This window comes from Henckelia pumila, unplaced genomic scaffold (assembly GCF_033568475.1).
Source record: "Henckelia pumila isolate YLH828 unplaced genomic scaffold, ASM3356847v2 CTG_486:::fragment_2:::debris, whole genome shotgun sequence".
Taxonomy (NCBI): domain Eukaryota; kingdom Viridiplantae; phylum Streptophyta; class Magnoliopsida; order Lamiales; family Gesneriaceae; genus Henckelia; species Henckelia pumila.
The window spans coordinates 109,132-125,000 of NW_027331846.1; the positions used below are offsets into that span (position 1 = coordinate 109,132).

Consider the following 15,869-nt stretch of genomic DNA (forward strand, 5'->3'; position numbering starts at 1 on the left):
AGAGAGGTCATGACGAAATTTTTTGAAAACCCGTATTTTTATTTAGTTTAATTTAAAGTAGAAATAGGGTCGTTTCAGTTGGTATCAGAGCATGGTTCTGGTTTGGGTTGTGCCTACTGCCGGTTGCAAGAAACTCGAGAAGTCTCGCCTCAAAGTATGTAAGTTTTTAAAGAATTTTATATGTTAGTCATACTTGAATTAATACTTTAAATGTTTTGATGTCATCCTTTTTAGAATTTTTTTAAAACTAGATGTTTAATTTGTTTAAGTGCGTAGTTTAGTACCATTTTTTTTTATATGAAGTATGCATCATTCATACAGAAACTTGATCTGTTGATCTATCTTTACATGATTTGAACAGTTCGGCAGTAGCATTCCCGAAATCATTCCGAGTTCTACGCGAAATTGGTTCGGATAGAAAATGTTATAGATTAGATAGCTCTAACCATCATCTTTTCAGACAGTAAAACCTTTTTCTACTATGGATTTTCTTTTCCATGTTATTATCATAAAATTTAGGTTTTGGCACGAGTTGTTTCCATCCTTTTTTCCCATTTACTTGTGAATTATCTCTTATTTGACTGATAAAAAAAAAAAAGGAATACTGTTATTTTAAGCGAATGAAATAAGTGATAAAAGTGAAAGAAATGATATCATTCTAAGCGAATGACACAAGTTTGAAAAATTCTTATATGTACACGTTCGGTTATAAGTTATGTTTGAAGTTATAAAATTATCCAAAATAATATATCTACCGGGATAATTTTGTAATTTGAAAAATAAAGTGCCACTCTGAATCAATTTTATGCATCCAAGGCTAATCTTAGAAGCATCTTTCGATTTTTTTTTCACACTTGATTCGGCCAATCATCACAAGCACAATTATGTCCAAGTTCAAGTCTAGCTACCTTCTTCATTTATACTTGATAATATTTTTATGTTGATAACGACCACAAATTCAAAGGTGTTGCGCATATTTCTCATGCAAAAAAAGGTTTCCACGAAGAAAGAGGGGACATAGTCAACTTCATTTTACCCTCTTCACATTTGTCAAAACAAAGTCATTTGAACCTCATAATAGCAAAGACCTATTATTGGTACCTTCTCTCCATCTCCATGCCCGCAACATCTCATTTCATCCTTTTCCATTTTCTCCCCTCGAAGAAGCCATTCTCATTTCTTGGAGCTTTCCGATAAGGCGCGCGCCTAAGAGTGCGCGTGCCATTTTCATGATCATCAAGATGTCTGTAAAACAAATCTTTCTGTCGCATGGCTCACGTGTAAACATTTTGGTTTTTATCGTCTTCTTGAATTCCGTCACGTCGTCCGCGGTGTCGGATGCCGAAATCTTGGTCAAGTTCAAGCAATCCCTCAAGAATGCCGATGCATTATCCAGCTGGGACGAGAACAAATCTCCATGCAATGGGGATCACGAGATCTGGAACGGGGTCCTGTGCGAGCAGGGAACTGTGTGGGGACTCAAACTCGAGAATATGGGATTAAAGGGTGCCATTGATGTGCAAGCCCTTGCACAAATGCCCAACTTGAGAACTATAAGCCTTATGAACAACCATTTTGATGGCCCTTTGCCGGACCTGCACAAAATCACCGCCATCAAAACTATTTACCTGTCTCATAACCAATTCTCCGGGGAGATTCCGCCAGACACTTTCACGGGGATGTCTTCGTTGAAGAAGATTTATCTGGCCAACAACAAATTGTCGGGCTCGATCCCGGAATCTTTGGTGGCATTGCCTAGGCTCAAGGAGTTGATGCTGGAAAATAATGAATTTGTGGGGTCGATACCTCCTTTTCCACAAGACAGGTTGAAGGTTTTCAATGTGTCCAACAATCAGTTGGAGGGAGAGATCCCTAATAGTCTTAGCGGAATCGATGCTTCGGCCTTCAATGGTGAGATTTCGTGCCATGTTTGGGACTTGGAATTATTGTTTAGCGACCAAACTTGCATAAGTAGTTTATGTTTACTGGTTTGCTTTGTTCAATCCTGTTGTTATTGTGATAATTTTTCTGTTTACAGGCAACAAAGATCTATGCGGGGGGCCTCTAAAAGCATGTTCAGCCCCGAGCAAACTCTCGGTCGGGGCAATAGTCATCGTGGCCGTGCTAGTGGTGGTGGCCATAGCTGCCTTGATCGTCGTAGTCGTCATACTCCAGCGACGCAAGAAATCGCCGCAGCAACGTGACGAATCCATGGACTCCGCCAATTTAAAAAGAATGGAACAAGGCCAAGCTAATGCAAGCCCATCTAATTCCCCTGATCACCCCGGTCAAGCGAAGAAACCAGAGCAAGGCACAAAACTAACTTTCTTGAAAGAAGACGGGGAGAGGTTCGACATGCCGGATCTGCTGAAAGCCTCGGCGGAGATTCTGGGCAGCGGCGTGTTTGGATCCACGTACAAGACCAGCCTGAATGGAGGGAAGATGATGGTTGTAAAGAGATTCAGACACATGAATAACGTCAGCAAAGAGGAGTTCAACGAGCATATGAGGAGATTGGGGAGATTGAATCATGCCAATTTGCTTCCCATCGTGGCTTTCTATTATAGAAAAGAGGAGAAGCTGTTGGTCTCAGATTATGCGGAGAATATCAGCCTCTCTGTTCAGCTTCATGGTATGCATATCATAGTATTCTCAATATATTAATCTCAAATTCTGAATAATATTTTAGATTCTTTATGTATTATAGGAAATAGAACTCGTGGGGTTCCATGCCCCGATTGGCCAACACGTCTGAAAATAGTGAAAGGAATCGCCAAAGGCCTGGCCTATCTCTACAACGAACTCCCCTGCTTAACAGCACCGCATGGCCATCTGAAATCCTCCAACGTACTCCTGGATGCCAACTTCAATCCCATCCTCAGCGACTACGGATTCATCCCCATCGTCAACCAAGAACACGCCCAAGAACACATGGTGGCCTACAAATCCCCCGAGTACAAGCACACGGGCCGGATCACCAAGAAAACCGACGTCTGGAGCTTCGGAATCCTGGTCCTGGAGGTCCTCACGGGCCGGTTCCCTTCCAACTTCCTGCAACAAGGGAAGGGCACGGACACGGACTTGGCGACGTGGGTGGACTCCGTGGTGAGGGACGAGAGCAATCTGGAGCTGGTTCTGGATAGAGACATGACGGGGACGGGGAACTCTGAGGGGGAGATGATGAAGCTCTTGAGGATAGGGCTGAGTTGCTGCGAGGTGGACGTGGAGAAGAGGCCTGAGTTCAAGGAGGTCGCGGCTATGGTCGAGGAGATCAAGGAAAAAGACGAGGAGTTCTATTCGTCGTACGGCGGCGCCAGTGAAGGCGATACGAGGAGTTCCAGGGGTTTGTCCGATGATATGGTTCATGTTACGTTTAAATGATAGATGATTTGGCTCGGTTGGTTGCTAAATTTCAAACGTATCGAAAAATGGGTGCGGAAGTGGAAGAAATAAAAGAATTTCATGTATGGATTGATGATGTTTTTGGAGTTTGATTTGATGATGATAAGATATATATGCATATATGTTATATGTGTGTGTGTTGATTAGCGATCCATCATTTGGAAGGAGAAATTGCTAGCTAGTGATTTTGCAGTACGTATATATACTTTGGTTTGTTTTCAATTATTGAAAAAACTATGGATTTATGAGATTTTAATAATGCAATAATAAATGGATGCATGTGCCATGTGGTATATATATATATATATATATATATATATATATATATATATGTATATTTATTTTATGAGAACGTGAAAGTTTTGTTCTAGAAGTGATTTTGGATAGAAAAACGAGTTGTACGTGTCTTATTTTTATCAAGAAGAAGATGAAAATAAATATGCAAGTAGATACCTACTCACTAGCCAATTTTGTGCCTTCGACTCAGATGAAAAATTATTATTTTTTATGTGAAAATATTATTTTTTATTGTAAATATAAATTTGATCACTTGTCTCAAGACTTAGAACCATAAAACCATATGAAATTAAATGAGAGACGATTTAGATCGGAATTTTTATCAGAGGCTTATACCAAATTAACAGATGTATACAAATAATCCTTCCACCAAATATTTTATTGATTATATGCATTTATACCATTTTACTTTTATCCTATATAGGGGTGCAAATGAACCTGTTTATGAGCTTTACGAGCCCGTTCAATAAATATTTGATTCGTATTCGAGCTTATCGAACTCGAGCCGAATTCGAACATGTTCGAACTTTTTTTCGAGCCGAGCTCGAGCCGAAATTACTCTGTTCGATCGTTCGCGAGCCTTAATATTTAATTAATATAATATAAGTTTATAATAATATATATACATTTCGAGCTTTCGAACCATAATATTCGAATAGTTCACGAATAGGTTCGAATATTTCGAACCGAACTCGAATCGAACTTCATTTCGAGCCGAACTCGAGCCAAAATATTTGAAATTATCGAACTTCGAATCGAGCTCGAACTTGAATATACTCTTATCGAGCCGAATTCGAACCTTAAAATTTTACCATTATTCAGCTCGATTCGGTTCGTTTGCACCCCATTCCTACATGACCATAATATTTACAGCTTAATTAATAGATAGTCCCTTCGTATCTTCTAAACCCAACCAAGTTATAGGCACGTTTTGTTTTCTTGAAATAGCAATGGTTTGTAGTCTATAATTGTTTTTTTGTTAAAATTAAATACTATGTATTAATGGGGAATCACTTGTAAAAAAATTTTTGGCTGATCTTGGTGAGTTTAAAGGTGATTTGGGACGAATCTCAATTCGTAACTTAATTATATTGTAATAATCATCGCTCTCGGCGAGAAAAAAACAATCAATTCAACTTCTATAAAGTCATATTTAAAATCATAAAAATCAATATTATCTTCTATACCAAAATATTTATTTGTATAACTTGAAAACTAGGGATATATATGGTTTAAACGTATTTAGTAAATGAATAACGCATTTTTGTTTTTAAAAAAAAATCTGAATAACACATTTATCTACATCTAAAATAAAGAAACCCCATAAAGCTCAAGTTACATATTGAATTGTTGCCGAATGAATTAAATTCAAATGAAATGAACCAACTTGAATACAAAATTAAAATTATATTATTCGTTTCGTGTGGTTCATCTAGGGCTGGGATATCGAGCTAAAATACCAACTTTTCGGCATACCGTACCGAACTTTTTTTGAAATATAGACATTTTTTTGATATATTGAATTTTTTTTTGGTATCTATATGGTACCAATATAGATTTTTTCCATACCAACATTTCAGAATTTCGATATCGGTATCAATATAAGTTTTTTTCATGCTAATATTTTGTATACGGTATACCGAAAACCCACCCCTAGGTTCATCCATCTTCATATCAAACTTCAAGCCAACTCAGAATACAAAACAGTAGTAGTATTTGCATGAATTCCAAATATTATATTTATCCTTCCATTTTTTCCGATCCAACGCCCGATTGAATGCAAACTTATTACTTTAACGGTGAAAAGTATTGCTACGAATCAGACCGACTCCTCTTACGGAAACCTATTTAAAAATAAAAATATGAATAAAGAAATCTCAAGAAAAAGTCAAACTAAGTCAATTCGACTCGTGACCATCACACAAATATGGAAATGCTCTCAAATGCATGCCAGCCTCTCTTACACTGCGGGTCAAGGGAGAAAACCAAAGGCAGATTCCACTATTAATGGCCCCAAAGATCATTACAAAACCCTCGTAATTCGGAACCAAAGGATACCCAATGAATTATTATCTTCCACAAATAAATTAAATAAAAAAGGGTTTTCATTATTTTGAGGAGACCTAGTAATTAATTAATACCCTCTCCAATATCCAGTGCAGAGATTTTTCCAAATCCTCAGCAAACAATCACCAGAGAAAAAGAGAGAGATCAGCTTCAAAGGCAAGAAAATTCAAACACAAATTAATGAACTAGAAATCCAAAAGTTGAATCAATCATAAGATTATAAGAGAAATCAATTATGGTGGTAGTTGCTATAGACAAGGACAAAGGGAGCCAAGGTGCATTGAAATGGGCAGTGGATCATCTCTTGTCCAAAGGGAAAACTGTAACCCTTCTCCATGTCAAGCTCAAGCAGCCGGCTTCATGTAATGTTCTCCATCTACGCACATCCTCTCCGCATGCAATGCATGCAGCGACAGACTCAAAAATTTAATCGATCTATTTTGTACACCTTATAAATGAAAATGTCATGCATGCCGGTCGATCCCGTCATGCATGCATAATTATTATGGGATGCATCCTTTCTCTAACTGGCATAGGCCGCGATGAAAACATGATTTTATTATTAATTTAATTACTCCTCCCATAATAATTAGGACATAATGTTATGCAGTAGCTTCATGACGATATTCATGTTGTAGTTTTCTCTAACCATATATTAATTGTGGATACTCAGCGGGAAGTTTCTCAGGGAACGAGGATGCTTCGAAGATATCAAAGGTTACCGTGCCGATGGATGGCCCAACCAAGGAGCTCTTCTTTCCTTTTCGGTGCTTCTGCACCCGCAAGGATGTAAAGCATTATTCCATTCATGCATTTTGATCATCATTTTGTTCGTTGGACTAACTATAGTTGGACCATATATCAGTTCTCTGTATCATATGATATATCGTCTTTCTGATACAGATACGAGTCAACGAAGAAGTAGTAGAAGACACCGACGTATCCAGAGCCCTCATCAATTATGTAAAGAACAACTCGACTGAGGATTTGGTTGTCGGCTCCACAGTTAAGAATGGTTTCATGAGGTGATGAATTTAGCTAATATAGAGTAGATCGATCTTTTGTGATATCAACCTTACTCATATTTACAATAAGAAAACAATACGTGACATAAAAAATATATAATATATTTTTGTGAGTAACCTAAATAAGATATCTGAGTCACAAAATTAAACCGTGAAATCATTGTGAGTTTTTGCGGCTAATATATCTATCATCATGCATGGACGTAACTTATTTGGGGGACAAGAGTAGGAAATTAATTTAGTTAGCAAATTCATAGATTCATTAAATTAAGTTTTTAAAATGCACTACATTATAATGTGAAATCAAATACTAGAATTAGGTTTAATGTTCTTTACATTTGACGACTAAAATTGACTCTTCGAAGTAACTTCTTTTTTTTAGATGGGTAACTCTTCGAAGTAACTTTCAATTGCAACTTTACAAAACTATATTTTTAGGAGAGGCGCCGTTGTACTAGTATATTTTAATTGTCCGATATGACTTTTATTTTTATTTACTATGATTTAACTTATAAAGCTTGTAAATTACTTAATTTAGGTACAAATAGAAATGTATATATATTTTGAAATTAAATTCTATTGATCGAAAAGAATCGTGTTTGCAATTATATGGTGATTATTATAAAATACTTTTTCTTTTTATGATTAAATATTAAGCATTATTTTTTGTTCTGATTTGATTAAATATTGTAAAATGGGTCTGATTTGTAAAACGGTTTTATTATCATGAACAAGCATAACTTTCAGTTGAGTTATCATGAATTATTGCTCTTTTTGTTATATTTATATACATTGGAAAAAAAAAATTGCCCTCTCAATGTTCTAAATGCCGATCGAGTCAGTCGTATAGAAGAGGCAGCCATCGACCGCACCAACTTTCCCTGAGAAGACTAAGCGGGTTTAGGCGGTCAAAAAGTCAACAAACTTTAAAAATCTTACTTTATTAATACATTATGCACACTTTCGAAACATAATAAACAATTCAATCATCTACAAGTGCTACAAACCTACCTTCTTCCGCCTCAAACCTCCACCGTCGGCTAGCCCACTAGGTTAAAACTATTATTACATTAGTATGTTACGCTTTTTATATTAATATGGTGATGAATCTTTATTTGTAATTGTATGAAGATTATTTATGCATAAAAATCATTTTATTATCATTAGATATAAAAACAGTATAACAAACGGTACCGCCTACTAACAGCCCCGCCACCATTTACAATTCTGCGACCACTAGATGGAAAGTTCCTAGTTACGTCCTGCTATAATGAACATCAAAACTTAAAGCGAGAATTTACAGACACAAGTCACATGACAGAAGAAACTCATAAATTTCTTTGCACAGAAGATTCAAGCTTGTTGATATCCCTGGCAACGTATCCAAAGGGGCACCTGAATTTTGCAATGTTTATGTCATTTCTAAGGGGAAGATATCATCGGTCAGGTCCGCCTCCCTTACCGTCCCAAAAGAATCTCCATCTCACCTGCAGAATCAACTTCATCCACAATCTGGTTCAGTCGAAGCACATTTCATGCAAAGTAACAAAACGCGAGGTACGATTCAGGCATTTGGAAATCTTACATGTTCGGCTTCTTTACTATCGTGTCATCCTGGATGACGAAAACTGAACTTTATCGTGTCTGTAGGAAATACAGCCGATAGATCGCTGCCATTGGCATCCAAGACAACAATGGATGAGATAGACGCGATCAAGTAAGATGAATGATGAATTAGCTTTATTTATTCACAAGTCAGATGAAGTTAAAAGCCTAGCAAATATAGTAAAAATGCTGGACTTCATGTATTGGGGAAGGACGACTCTTATAGTAAGAAAAAATTCTCATGAAATTTGAAAAAATTTCCATCTCAGATAAGAATACAATGAAATGCATGCTTTAAAAACTGGCTGAGAAGCCACACAATATCTTGAGGAACTAACATGCACTGCTACTAATACAGGTCACCATTTACCAGAGGAAATGCTTCAAACAGATCTTATGGAGATTTTGCGATGCTTGATACGGACATATCATTTGTGAGCTCTGGCAGGCCAAGCACCGAGCGCATGTCTCACACACTAGATCATGATATTTCTACGGCCTCTCGTACCTCAAACAGCTCAGACACAGAAAACCGATCGAGTTTCGGATCTTCATTCTCTAATGCCATGTCATCAGATGCAAATTACAGCTTTGGAATTTTCTCATCAAGCTCACATGAAAGTGGAAACTATTCATGGTCTGGATCCCAAACCCTGGTATGTATACAAGCAACATAAACAGGTGTTGAATTTGTTATTTACAAGAAAAACTAAGAATTTCAAAGAATATATTTCTCATCTTCGAAAAAATGACAAAATAGATCTGCTGTTCCATTCCCTACATATTTCCTCTTGAAGCATCTCAAATACAACACACAAAGTTTTCTTTCCATAAACGATGATACTCTGTGGACTCTTTCAAAATCACGTTCAATTACTACGTCATTTTTCTCTTACCACATCCCAAAATTTATAGAAGGAAGCATTCCCTAGAAACTGACAAGGTCTTGAAATTTTTTGAGATATAAGTCACAGAATATTATAGAAAAATCAATTTTGATCGCTACCTTATATGTTGTATACTGTTGGTCAAGAATATACGATGTACAACATGCATAAAAGCTCGCATCAAATATTCCAAAAATGCAGGATGATGTAGAAGCAGAGATGACCAGGCTCAAGATGGAACTCAAACAGACAATGGATATGTACAGCACAGCCTGCAAGGAAGCTCTTAGTGCAAAACAGAAAGTATGGTTCACCATTCAAAATATGTAAACTCTTTAACAAAGTCACGAAAAGTCGCAAAAATGAAACTTAGCAGCAAAATGGAACATTTAAAATTAAAGTAAATACCGTTAATGCATCTGATTTCTATATTTGTGTAGGCACTGGAACTTAACCGCTGGAAAATGGAAGAACAGCAGAAACTTGAAGAGGTCCGACTAGCTGAGGGAGCAGCATTGGCAATGGCGGAGAAGGAAAAAGAAAAGTGCAGGGCAGCTATTGAGAAAGCTGAAACTGCTCAAAGAACAGCTGAACTTGAAGCACGCAAAAGAATGAATGCCGAAATGAAAGCAGTCAAAGAAGCAGAGGAGAAGAAGAAAGTGCTGCAAAAGTTAGCACATGGTGACGCTCGATGTCGGAAATACACAATAGAGGAGATCGAGGCAGCCACCGAGTACTTCTCAGAAACTCGTAAAATAGGGGAAGGTGGGTACGGTCCAGTGTACAAGTGTTACCTTGATCATACGCCCGTGGCCATAAAAGTTCTTCGTCCAGATGCAGCACAGGGAAGATCGCAGTTTCAGCAAGAGGTATGAAACTCTATATGAAAAGGATATCCCGTTACAACTGGTATCTCTTTTAGAATAGATGTAACTTTTTAACACAAATAATCCAACTAGATTAATGGAATGAAATGCTTTATCTTGCATGGAAATAGATGGCCGTAGTGTTACTTAATGCCTCCTACAAGCCCTAGCACGATTAATGTGGTCAGAAAAGATGCCAAACTTGACTGAAATAAAGTGTGCCATAGTTCTTATATTTAGCATTCTTCAAACCCTCAATGCAGGTTGAAGTTCTGAGTTGCATCCGACATCCCAACATGGTTCTCCTCCTTGGAGCATGCCCTGAGTATGGCTGCTTAGTCTATGAATACATGGCTAACGGTAGCTTGGACGACTGTCTCTTCAGGCGAGGAAACACTCCAGTGCTCTCTTGGCAGCTGAGATTCCGAATAGCTGCAGAAATCGGCACTAGCCTCCTTTTCCTCCACCAGACCAAGCCAGAGCCACTAGTACATAGAGACCTGAAGCCAGGAAACATTTTGCTAGACAGTAACTTCGTGAGCAAGATCAGTGATGTTGGCTTGGCAAGGCTTGTTCCTCCATCTGTAGCTGACAATGCCACACAATATCTCATGACTTCAACAGCTGGAACTTTTTGCTACATAGATCCTGAATATCAGCAAACTGGCATGCTCGGAATAAAGTCTGACATTTACTCATTTGGAGTAATGCTTCTTCAAATAATAACAGCCAAATCACCGATGGGTTTGACTCATCACATTGAGAGGGCTATTGAAAGGGGAACTTTTGCTGACATGCTTGACCCAGCAGTTACTGATTGGCCAGTAGAAGAGGCCAAGAATTTCGCAAAGCTAGCCCTTAAGTGCACAGAATTGAGGCGTAAAGATAGACCGGATCTTGGAACTGTGATTTTGCCCGAGCTAAAGAGGTTAAGAGCTTTTGCTGAAGAAAGTATGTATAACATTACACCTCCAAATACCTCACCAAATCACAGCCAGTCTGAATCTCAAGTGAGTTTGCAGTTTAATATAACATTTTTTCACCCAAAAAACTCCCACTATAATGAAGTAGAGTGGGACGCTGCAGCCTGTGCAAACACATAAATGCTCATCAACTTTTTGCAGGTCAGTGGATATCAAATGCTTTCCTCCAGTTCCAATACTCAAAATGAAAGTTCAGTCACAGGAACGCAAAGCACGAGGAGTTGTTAAGTCACGGGATCCATTCCAGGCAAATACAAGTGCCCACAGATTACTCAGAATTTAAATGGTTGTTTGGTATCAAAGAGATATTTGAGCGATTCCCCCGTTTGTATTTCGGAAAGAAGGGGATTCAGATGATTAGAAATTTATTCCAACCTAAGATTCTTCCGAAATTTTCTTTTTCAATCAATGGAATCGGAAAATAAACCAAAATATGTAAAACAAAGCTGACGATGAAGGTTACTAACTCAATTTCATCCCATTCTTCAGGGAATCATCCTGAAATTCAATTAAATCCTTTTTGCATTAGTTTAAGAAGTTTAGAATCTAACTTTCTCAACAGCATATGGCCAAATATATAGCAGGCCCTGATGGTTTGTGTCTTTATCTTAGCTGTTAAATTAAAACAATGTGCTGGTAATACAACATTATGGCATAAATAAATAATGTTTATTCTTCAGGAGTTTTTGATTCTTAATATGCAGCAAAAATCTTGTAACACCCTAAGGTTTCCTGTTTTACTATCACAAGTTGCCCTTAGATTCTAGCCTAAAGATAAAAAGTTAAACAGAATGCTCATTATTTGAAAGGTAGATCAAAATTATGATCCATGTATGGATTCCCTATTTCACAATTCAGCAAGACAACAAAAGTTGTGGTGGCAGGGTGTTGACCTGAGTTAATTTGAAAATGACCCAGATCAAAAAAAATTTATATAATAATCATCGACTAAAAGCACATAACTCAAACAGTTTCACAATGTTATTTTTTTTATAGACATAGGTCATACTAAATAGAATGAGATGTCATTTTTAATATTATTTCCATAACTAACAGGCCTATACAGAAATACAACAAAGAAGAAGAAAAACAACGAACAGGAGATAAATAATAATGTTGACATTTTTATGTTTCAAGTCATAAACTTACACGCATTTACACAGAATAAAGTGTGTGCATGAAGCCCAACATGTATTACCCAATAAGCCCAGCATGTGTGTCCTCAATATATGGCGAAAAGGAACCATGTGATAATATAGCAGCAGAGAGAAATAGAAAATAAAGTAGTAAAGACTAAAGAATAAACTTACAGGTCAACTATACCCACCAAGATGATCATTCAATTTTACGGGCTGTAACTAACCATACAACTGTTTCTTTACATAGTGATTATAGGTCGACAAGAACTAAAAGACTTCTGAAGTACCGCTTTTGAATGTACAAGTACAGTAGTCTAGTAAAAAATAAAAATTAGGAAACCAACAATTCACTGTCAGCAGCTCTTTTTGAAATCCTGATTTCTTTCCTCCGTTATTAAGCCATCATCCACTTTTGAAGGAAATATGCATAAGCTTATATGCTCCATTTCTAAAATGTCTACCCGACTAAAGATTTAACAGAACATCCAATGCTGGTATATTCAGGAAGTTTAATCAAAGAAACGCTATAAAACCAGTGGAATTAATCCTGTAACGTAAATTCAAACATACAATCTCTTAGGTCTGATTTATCCAGCATCACAATCAACCTCCAAGAAACTCTAAAATATCACTCTAGCAATAACTCCTCTCCACTATAAAACACCAAATGGTAGCTTGGGCCGATCCCGTCAGACTATGATCAAAATTCTCCACACAGGTTAACACAGTAAAATACATGCTACAAAAAATCTCATGTCTTGTATCCAATGTGGCAATATTATGAACTATTTGTTCACCTAGAGTATAAGTAATAAATAAAGAGGTGCCAGTTCTCCTCAGGAAGTTCATTTATCAAAGTTTTCTCACAAAGATACAGGTAAATCGTCAAGCCATCAGTAATTCCAAAAGATTTGATTGCTCCGGAACCTTTTCTTAAGATATATATCAATTAGCCTTTTGTAAGTCCAATCCTTTTTTTTAACATTCCCCAAAAATATCTCAGAACTGGAATGAAAGTCGCCTTTTCCCATAGCCTCAAAAACAAGTGGATCGGTCAATACTGAAACAGAACTGTTCCAATTCAATTTGCTAAATGCAAATTTCAAATTTCTTGCTAGTCTTCTGTCAATGTATGCATCCACAACACAACCGTAAGTCACCAAATCAGGAGCCACTGATTCATGCGTCATATGTTCAAGACTCAGATGCAGGTCCCAAAGTAAAGACATTTTTGAGAAAGCCAAAGTTCTAATATTAAAGGTGTTGATATCGGGTCTAAATCCTGCCTCCACCATCCTTACAAACTCCCTCTGAAGGCTTTTCATTTTAAAATCTGCAGCATAGGATAGTAATAGCAGGTTCCAAATAAGATTACCAACATCTCTCCTACAAAGACCTACATTATGCAGAAATTGGCCTAAAGCATAAAACTTATTTTCTTTGATATAAGCAAATGAAATGGCCCTGATCCCTTCTCCCTCTAAAAGAATCCGTGACCTCTTGAGACGGCCATAAGCAACTTCCATCTCAGCCAGCGTACCAAAAGAGCTGTAATACAATACATAAGCATTTCCAGTGGCGGAATCAACAGAATATCCTAGGGAAACCATCTCCTTAATCATAACCTCCATGCACTCTAGCTGCCCCTTCTTCCCAAAACAAGAGATAGTCAGTCTAAAGATATCATGTAAAAGTTCAGCATCTTTCAGCTGCATAAAACTAAGAATTTTGGTAATCATAGCAAAATCTCCTATGCTACCATAAATACTGATTATTTTTGAAACTGATTGAGCATCAGGCACAACCTCACTCTTCAACACTTCATCCCAAATCACCTGTGCTTTAGAAAACAAATCATTGTGAACATAATACATTAGTAAAGATGATATGTTAGATAAGCAGAGGATAGCACCTTTAGTTTCTCAGCAGTAACAAGTTTTCCTGAACCCTTGGCCAATCCTTCCGCCCTTAATTTTTGTTTCGGTGATTCACAATTCCAAGCATCACATAGATCTCTATGTTTCTCGTCTTTTCCATGTACACTCTGTTAAATGCATACGGACCATATCTCATTCAACATGTCAACATAAAAAGGTGGCAGCAAGAGTTAAGAGGCAATTGAGCAGCCATGATCGTTGTGCTTCTGGTTCACCCTTTTTCAATTTTATTGACCAACTCATGCATATCATCTTGTTAGATAATGTGACGAGAGCAAAAGAATTAAAAAAATTTAAATAAAAAAAAAACACCGCTCGAAATGTTTTTTTCCAAAATTATTTCTTCGCTAGAAACAATGCGAAATAGATCCCTTGATTCCACTTCACCGCCAGAATAACTTTCGGTACAATTACAGCCAATTCATCCAAAATATTAACCAAAACCAGCTCACTTGTCCCAGAAGATAGAAACAAGAGTATACAAAATCTCTAACTCAAAACACAGAAAGCAAAAACACATCAAACTCGCTCAAATTAAAACAAGAATAAACAAAAAAACAAGCCAATAATGAAGTTCCGTATAGAAGCATATATCAACACACGAAACGCAGGAAAGCCACGAATGCTTATTTTTCAGAAATATTTCAACATATAACGAAATAAATCATACCATATGAGGCAGAGAGTGCTTCCTGACTCCATTTTTCATGGGAAATCGCTGAAAATGCTTCGCTTCGAGTATCTTCATGGGAGGAAGGAATCGGAAAACTTCCATTTTCTTGCGAAGATAGAATGCTTACTGGACCTTGTTAAGATCGATATGGTTGGGTCTCTTACGCAATTTTACTTTTTAAGCCCAACAAAAAGATCGCCAAATTATTATAAATAGTGAATCTGTCGCGGTAACTTTTTTATATAGTTTTTCATTGTTAATTTGATTTATATTTGTTAATTGGATTTATATTTAAATATGTATAATGTCACAATGTAAGAAATAATGAAGGGTCATATTATAATTTGAATTAATTATATTTATATATGAATCATTCATAATTATAAAAATGAAGCAGGGACTACACTACAATTTTAGTTGATGAAAGTAAAAATAAATAAATAAATAAATAAAAACAAAACAAAACAAAACATACCATAAGTAAGCCCAAATACTATATACATATATTTATTTATTTATTTATAAGTTTTGAATTATTTATATTATTTGCAATGATTTATATGATTGATAATTGTAACATATTTATATGATTTATAGTAGTGTATGTATAATTATAATTTTGAAATTTTGTATTGTTTATGGTGGTTTATGTATGGTCAAAAAATTTGTAAACATGAATGTTATTTACTTTATATATGGATTTTTATTTTTTGTCAAATTCTTTTTTCTAATTGTTTTTTTTTTCGCGAGTTGATCCACCTAAACCATAACTCATGTCAGATTGAGTTGGTTGGGATTTTCCCAACCCATCAAGACGGTGAACTAGGTGGGGCGGATTAGCACGAATTGACATGTCTAAATGATACTAAAAATTTTTTCTTGCTCAAACTTAATAATTTATTAATGTCTCTTCACACGCGTGCACACATATGAATTTTGCCCATTCATGGAGCCAGGTTTGTATTTTACCCGAACTAAAATTTTCTAA

General features: G+C 36.5%; 3 protein-coding genes across 3 annotated transcripts; 2 read left to right on the forward strand and 1 right to left on the reverse strand.

Annotated features, from left to right (window-relative positions):
• Positions 1-1,102: 1,102 nt before the first annotated feature.
• Positions 1,103-3,514, forward strand: LOC140872919 (pollen receptor-like kinase 2). The gene is made up of 3 exons (XM_073275841.1): positions 1,103-1,911; positions 2,039-2,632; positions 2,708-3,514. Exons 1-3 carry the CDS (start codon positions 1,230-1,232, stop codon positions 3,379-3,381), a joined length of 1,950 nt encoding a protein of 649 aa, XP_073131942.1. The 5' UTR covers positions 1,103-1,229; the 3' UTR covers positions 3,382-3,514.
• A 2,487-nt stretch (positions 3,515-6,001) lies between these two features.
• On the forward strand, positions 6,002-12,200 carry LOC140872918 (U-box domain-containing protein 52-like). Its single transcript, XM_073275839.1, has 9 exons — positions 6,002-6,128; positions 6,440-6,555; positions 6,670-6,791; positions 8,131-8,348; positions 8,442-8,508; positions 8,755-9,052; positions 9,485-9,586; positions 9,724-10,152; positions 10,413-12,200. The coding sequence occupies exons 1-9, from the start codon at positions 6,002-6,004 to the stop codon at positions 11,250-11,252; spliced, it is 2,319 nt and encodes a 772-aa protein (XP_073131940.1). The 3' UTR covers positions 11,253-12,200.
• Positions 12,201-12,353: 153 nt separating this feature from the next.
• LOC140872920 (pentatricopeptide repeat-containing protein At3g42630-like) lies at positions 12,354-15,057 on the reverse strand. The gene is given in 3 exon segments (XM_073275842.1): positions 12,354-14,168; positions 14,171-14,315; positions 14,879-15,057. Coding segments are annotated over 3 exon segments (1,254 nt in total). The 5' UTR covers positions 14,984-15,057; the 3' UTR covers positions 12,354-13,164.
• Positions 15,058-15,869: the final 812 nt, after the last annotated feature.

What these genes read in the sequence shown, in the direction of transcription:
- LOC140872919 (XM_073275841.1), top strand. Translation starts at nt 1,230, where the DNA reads ATGATCATCAAGATGTCTGTAAAACAAATCTTTCTGTCGCATGGCTCA. An exon ending in CGATGCTTCGGCCTTCAATG is followed by an intron (nt 1,912 to 2,038) that starts GTGAGATTTCGT and finishes TTCTGTTTACAG; the next exon opens with GCAACAAAGATCTATGCGGG. An exon ending in CCTCTCTGTTCAGCTTCATG is followed by an intron (nt 2,633 to 2,707) that starts GTATGCATATCA and finishes TATGTATTATAG; the next exon opens with GAAATAGAACTCGTGGGGTT.
- LOC140872918 (XM_073275839.1), top strand. Translation starts at nt 6,002, where the DNA reads ATGGTGGTAGTTGCTATAGACAAGGACAAAGGGAGCCAAGGTGCATTG. An exon ending in GATGAGATAGACGCGATCAA is followed by an intron (nt 8,509 to 8,754) that starts GTAAGATGAATG and finishes CTACTAATACAG; the next exon opens with GTCACCATTTACCAGAGGAA. An exon ending in GGTCTGGATCCCAAACCCTG is followed by an intron (nt 9,053 to 9,484) that starts GTATGTATACAA and finishes CCAAAAATGCAG; the next exon opens with GATGATGTAGAAGCAGAGAT.